The 7,039-nt window shown below is 44.6% G+C and overlaps 1 protein-coding gene across 1 annotated transcript; it reads right to left on the reverse strand.

The window, feature by feature from the left end:
* Window positions 1-6,472, reverse strand: Polr2m (RNA polymerase II subunit M). Its single transcript, XM_031343881.1, has 4 exons — window positions 6,207-6,472; window positions 3,623-4,261; window positions 1,835-2,039; window positions 1-219 (listed from the first exon to the last, which is right to left on the reverse strand). The coding sequence occupies exons 1-4, from the start codon at window positions 6,317-6,319 to the stop codon at window positions 76-78; spliced, it is 1,101 nt and encodes a 366-aa protein (XP_031199741.1). The 5' UTR covers window positions 6,320-6,472; the 3' UTR covers window positions 1-75.
* Window positions 6,473-7,039: the final 567 nt, after the last annotated feature.

Raw genomic sequence — 7,039 nt, forward strand, 5'->3', positions numbered from 1 at the left:
TTGATACTTGTTAGGAAGTTTGATGAGACAATGAAAGCTCAACAGTCAGCTCTCGGGATCGTCCAGCATTCATCTTCAGCCTTCATCAGAGGACTGGGCATCGTCTTCGTCCCTCACTTCTCGGTATCTCCCTGAAGACTCCCCTTCTGGATTGTAGCTCTGCATTTTAATATTCAGTCTCTGGGCTAGTTTTTGTGCTGCGAGCTTTGCCTGCATCTCCTTTAAAACAAAAACAAAGGCCAAGTTACACATCCACAGCTCCCCTGAGATATTTGACAGGACTGGAGATAAAGGACATTGACTCCCACTGTCTCTCTGGCAACACAAGAAATTAACACTAGTGTCCTGTCAAGACATGGGGCAATGTTTCCAAGAGCTGTCAGCCTGTTGCAGTTGCCAGTGATTTCCATGAGCATGCAGCAATCAAAATAGCTTCCCTCCAGACAAGAAACAAGAAATCAGCTTGGCACTACAGCAGCCATTAACGGACTAACATCTACTAACCGACTGACATATACATCTACTGACTCCACTTTCTTCTCTAGATTAAATCATGTTTTCTAGATTTGAACGATACACCTCAATGGCACAAAGAGTCAAAACATTAATATTGCCATTAATGTTGATGAAGTTTTATAGAAATTAATACGTGGAAAGGTTCAAGTAAATTCAGATGTGCAGTGGACTTTTCCACATACAAGACTTTACTCCAACTGCTGGCAGGCTATACAGCTCATCTCTGACTCACCTTCTGCACCACCCACACTTCAGCAGGTCCTTCCTCTATGCCCACAATATTATGGGTAAGCATAATTGGTATCTACTATTACTACTCTGTCAAGGCGAGAGTTAATGTCTCAAGAGGTATTTAAAAAAAAAAAGCCCAGCGACAACTCATGGGTCATTCCTCTAGCACAGCACTTGGATCTGATGCTAATTCTAATGCACTAGGAAGAAACACAAAAGGCCATAGAGAGATCAGTCCCTGCAAGCTGAATGCTTAGGAAAGCCAAGGTGGGGTCACAGCTAGTTTGACTCTATCAGGTGCATGCACTGATTAAAGTCCAGCTAGGCTGCTCAGGAGAGGGGTGCTGTTTTCCCAGAAACTCGTTGTTACAATCCAAACTAACTAATCCTTCTGATTCTCCCCACACTTACTTCTCCCATCCTGCCAAACTGAGCACAAACTTTAGCATTATACACTTTATTATAGACAGGGTCTTACTATCTATAACTCTGGCTGGCCTAGAACTTGCTATGTAGACCAGGCTAGCCTAAAAACTCAAGAGGCTTTTGCCTCCCAGCTGCTAGAATTAAAGTGCTAGAACTAAAGGTGTACACCACCACACCTGGTCAATATATATTAAAAAAAAATTCTATGCAAAACGGTGCTATATAGAACTGATTAAGACCCAAAGTAGGAGGGGCTTCTATTCTCAGGAACCATGAATTATGGTCTCAAACTTCTTGTCAGCAGCTGGTAACCCAGCAGGACCTCTTGCCCTTCTGTGTTGGGCCCTGCTCTGTAGGAGATGGAATTGAGAACCATCTCCCATGTCTCTAAGCAGGTCCCTGAGTGAGGTCTACCACCAAGAAGCTACACATGGGAGAGAAGCACATGCTGCCCAAAGCAGTAGCGGCTGAGCCCTATCACCCTAATCCTCTCCCTTGGGCTATGAGATTTCTTGTAGTTCCAACAGCCTTCTGACTGAAAACTAGTGGCATATGTCTAAGAGCTCACGGCCTCAGTCTAGAACCTAATCCCTCTATTCAGCCAAAGTAAATTCTGATTCCTAAAACAACAGTCAACACACAGACAAGAAAAACCCAAGACCTCATAATTCTGCTTCTGCTCTTTCTGCAGAGCCAGAGACTCTTCTATGGAGAGCAGCTGTGCAGGCAGGTGGTGGAGTGGAAGGAGACGCGCTGCTGTGATGTCATCAAGATGCTGCCTAGCCCTGCGTCGCTGCTCTTCCAAGGAAGCAGGAGACTGGCCCCTCTGACAATGACTAGGTGAGTCACTGTGTTGTGTGGGTAACCTGAAAAAGGAAAAGCAGACTTAGTCAATCCATGCACAAGCACAAAGTTGGCCTTTAACCCAGGATCCTACTGCTTCTGCAAGGTCAACATAAAAGCAGGCTACCCATATTTGCTGCTGACAGTGGGTATATATAGACACAAATCTGCCTTTCTTTCCTTCTCACACCTTATATTCATTTCATTCACTTAAAACTTCCTAATGCTGTGACCCTTTAATACAGTTCCTTGCATTGTGGTGACCCCAACCATAAAGTCATTTTCTTGACTTTAGCTTTGCAACTGTTGTATGAATCATATGTATCAGATATGCAGAATACCTGATGTACAACCCGTGACAGGGGTTGAGACTCTGCTAGCACACCCTTACCTCACTGTGTGCTCAAACCACTTACCCACAAGCCCAATGTCATCTGTCTCCTGCAGCCTCTCCAGGTCTCTTCTGTGCACAGCTGCCCTTTCTCTCAAACTTACTACTAATCCTGGTGGCCCTCCATGCTCACCCCTCACCTTCCCTGTTCCTGACCACATGGCTGTCATCAGGCCACCTTACTCTAACACTCCTAGTTTTTTAATGCAGCCTCCTGGAGATGAGACAGACACCAAAAGATGAGACCCCCTTCTTCCAGATGCCTTCATTAAAGGTCACCTTTCTAGCTAAAAAATTAATGTGCTACGACCTGAATTTCTAATTAGAAGAAACCAGTTAAGAGTTAAAACATTAATAATCAGCAGATTAGGTTTAAGTCTCGGCAACAACAAACATGATGTGGGTCTTCTGACACTTTCAGCTTTCCTAAGGACACCCATGTTCCCTCCAAGTCTGATGTCACCTATGTAAAGATGGGCAGTTAGCCGGCACTACTTCCTGGGATAGTTGGCCTAATTGCTACAAATGCAATTCTTTTCCCCTCAAAGAATTTTAGTTGTTCTTATGATTTCAAACATTATAGCAAAGAACTTAAAAGCAAGATTCGCAGCTCCCCAAATTCCCAAATCTGTTTAGTTTTATTTTTAGAAAAAATCCTTTTAACCTCCCTTCCCTGAGAAATTGCTATCATTTTAGTTTAAAATTTCTTCCAAGTTTGTAAACTTTGAGTGCTCTAGATTCCAATCTCTTTAAGGAGCAGACTCTTTACTTCACTGTGTCCCTACAGCTCTGTTGCCTACTTGTAATCAGCAGAGTTTTATTTTTTCCCTGATGAGTAGCCCATTAGCTCCTGCAATTGCTTTTCTTGGCTTACACAGCAATTGAGGGGGAGCTGCACACCAGCAAATGGTACTCAAAGAAGTCATGGTACATCTGCCCTCCCATTCTGTGTTTATTATGAAATATTGGCTAAGTGTCTTGAAACACACAACTCCCCATCTGCTATTTAAAGCCCTTTCAATGACTCGCCTTCGAAACTAACATTTTTTTCTAAAAGCAGTTCTCCATTCCAGCCACTCTGGTCTACTTTCACAGTATGGTCACTCCTACCTACAAGCTCCTCACATGATATTCCCTCAATTAGTACGGTACTTTGAACTCCTTCTCTGAGCTCCACACACATTCTTAGGATAGGTCAGTCCCTGCGACACTTACACATTGGTCTTAAACTTCTGAGGAGGGGGCACTGGGTTTCTGGCTCGCATTTCTAGCACTTTCATATAATGAGGCTTCTTAGGAGTCTCACTCTGCAGCTCGGGAAAGTTACTGGTGCTGGTGTTTTCTTCTGAGAGTTCACTCTGGTCTGCAATTGTGATCTTTTGCAGTTTACTGATAAACAGACTGTCGATACTGCTGGAAGTCTCTTCCTCTTGACTTGAAACAGGGTGCTGGGGGAGATGTTCGTTAATTTCAGATGAGGGTGCCTGGGCTCTGATGTGGGCAGCTGGGCCAGTGTTCACTGTGTAGCCAGCTGCCAAAGTCTCTTCATTGCCTTTGTGAGTGAGATGTGTAGGTGCCTGTGTTTCTGAGGTTTCTTTAGATGATTTAATGTCTACTGAGGAACATTCAGGAACTAATGATGAAGTATCAAGCATCAGGTCAGAATTCTGGGCCTTGTCTACTTCGGTATCAACTCTTGTGGTTGCTTTTTGCCTTAGCTTACAGTCTACACTAACAGGATGAAACAGTTCACTTCTCTCTCTAACCTCTTCACGATCTGAAATGGCAGCTTTCAGTTTGGCAACGGTGTCCGAGATCTTTTTACCTTTGTCGGGCAATTTGCAAATGAATTTTCTGTGGAGTGGAAAAAAGAAACCAACACGTATACATTACAGGCATGTTTTTAAACATGGAAATACAATATCTAAAAGGCAAAATAAAGCTGGCTCTTAAAAGTTTAGAAAAATATATGATTTTTTAAAAATCTGGCTTAAAATAAGAACAGATAAAATTATTCTAACCCCTCCCCCAAGGGAGTACTTTGAATGGGAAATTATTTCATAAAATCAGAACTTCAGGAATAAAAGTTGTGTCTTCCTAGTCTGCAATCTGAAATCCTTTAAGGCTGGACAGTGACTCCAACATGAAAAATTTCACACCTGACCATATGATGATGAGTTACAGTCAAAAACCAAGCTATAAAGAACATGGTATAAAATTATCTTCAAGCCATGTGTAAGAAACAACTGAAATTTATATTTAGATTAGGATTTTTGTTTTGTTTTTTCGAGACAGGGTTTCTCTGTGTAGTCCTGGCTGTCCTGGAACTCAGAAATCCGCCTGCCTCTGCCTCCCAAGTGCTGGGACTAAAGGCGTGTGTGCCCCACCACCGTCCTGCTTAGATTAGGGTCTTAACTCTACATATACATTCCAAGCCTCCTAAAAATATAAAATTCTGGTCTTAAGCATTTAGGAACACAAACAGATGCTTAGCCTGTACAAAAAAATATGTGGTAAAGACCAGTGGTTTTTAAACCATGGTCTCTGAACCCCAATGGAGCTGAGGAATGACTATTGGGTCAAAGGTTTGCCAGAGATCACATAATGGGATAACATCACTATCTTAGAAAGGAAGATGTGGTTTTGTATTTGAAAGAATTCTCAGTTGCTTCTGACAAACTGGTAATATTTCTAGACTCGGCATATATAAACAGGAGCTCTTTGAGCCTAATTAATTCCTAAAGAATATAAAAATGCTCCAAGACCAAAAAGTTAGTTCACTGCTAAAACTAACAACCCAGTCTGGGAAAGTAAAAACCTACCTTTCTCAGGCCAAATGGTCACTGGCTCCTTTCCCTCAGTGACAAAAATTCCTCCTGATTCTTTCCCTTGGTTATATAACAAATGGAGAAGGGGACCAAACCTTAGGTCCTCTATTCTTCCTGATACATTTATTCCCATGTTTTCAACGGTGTTAAGGCCTCTCTGCAACTGAGCTCCTCTCGTTTTTCAGCCTTCTCTCTCTTGAGCCTAATACCCATTCCTCTGGGTTTTAATCAGTTGGTTTTTAATTAACTAAATGCCTGCCACTACTCCCCTCAACTGAATACACCAAAAAAAAAAAAAATAATAATAAACAAATAACCTAAAATCCATTCCTCTCTCTCAATTTTTCCATTATCACTTGTTGCTTCCCAAAAATTTTCTGCCACCTGTTAACTATTAATATATATTTGTCTCCAAATTATTACACCAGTACTTAAGTTCTCCCAACCCCTCGATTTCCTTCATGGTCCCTTTTCCCTCCTTGTTGAAAAATCCCACAGAAAATATCCTTTTGGCGTCTTCCTTCAATCCTGCGCCTAAATAAAGCTGCCTTTAGGAAATTAGCTATCAGCTTCTCCCTCCTACGCACGAACCAAACTTTCTAGGCCCAACTAACCACTCTTTTACAGCCCGTTCTCCCCATCTACTATGGTTCGAAAAAAGAGTGGGACTTTAGATAAAGAAAGGGAAATCCAACACGTTCTGACCAAGAGAATCTGGTACCCGAGCTCTTTCAAAGCTGTAGTGCGAACACGGAATGGAGCAGGCGCAGCTGCCTAGTGAGGGCCGGGCAGCATGGAGCCATGCTCGCGCCCAGGACGGGCCTGGCTGGGAGGCCTGGCCACGCAAGGTCACCTTCGCGCGACAGGCCGCGCGCAGGGCGGGGCGGGAGACCATCCCGGGATCCCGATCCCCGAGAGCCCGTTCCCTGATCCCTATTCCCGGCAACCGCGACCCCAGGGCCACCGCTTACTCGTTGCGCAAAAGTCTCTCCTGGCGCCTCAACCTCTCCCGCAGCTCCGCCAAACTCTGCCGCCCCAAGTCCTCGGGAACTGGGGGCTCGAAGCCGCGGGGCAGCGAGCACATTGCGCACGGGCTGCGGCTGGCGCGGAGGGCAGGGCTCCGCAGCGGGGCCCACGGCGGGCGCAGGTTCCGCGGCCGGCGGCGACTCTGGAGCGCGAGCGGGAGTCGCCATTTTCCCGGAAGAGCACGGCTTCTGCGAGCCGAATGGAGCTTTATTGAAATGCCGGAAACGGACAGGGCCAGGAACAGGGGGCGCCCGAGGAAGCGCACAGGGGCGGAAGTTACATCACCGCAAAAGCGTCTGGGTTTGGCGGGCTTTCTCTGGATGCGTCCTTTACTCTCCCGGCGTTTCGCCTGTGCTTTAAGAAAGTATAAGAATACTCAAGTCAAAGACTTACTGACTCACTTCTAATAAGATGTGACGAAAGTAATAGAGTGCCACATCTAAGATTAAGCAATCAAAGTTTTGGACAAAAATTTTACAGGGATTCCCAAATGGACAATAATCACAGTAAAAAAAAATAACGGGGTTATAATGATGGCTCAGTGAGTGGCTAAGAGTGCATACTGCTCTTGCAGAGGACCCAGAGTTTGGGTACCAGCGCCCCTGTTGGGTAGCTCACAAATGCTTTTTTTTTTTTTTTTTTTGGTTTTTCGAGACAGGGTTTCTCTGTGTAGCCCCGGCTGTCGTGGTACTCACTATGTAGACCAGGCTGGGCGTGCGCCACCACCACCCGGCTCACAAATGCCTTTTAACTGCAGCTCCAGTGCACTTCACAAACT

This window comes from Mastomys coucha, unplaced genomic scaffold (assembly GCF_008632895.1).
Source record: "Mastomys coucha isolate ucsf_1 unplaced genomic scaffold, UCSF_Mcou_1 pScaffold23, whole genome shotgun sequence".
In the NCBI taxonomy this organism is placed as follows: Eukaryota; Metazoa; Chordata; class Mammalia; order Rodentia; family Muridae; genus Mastomys; species Mastomys coucha.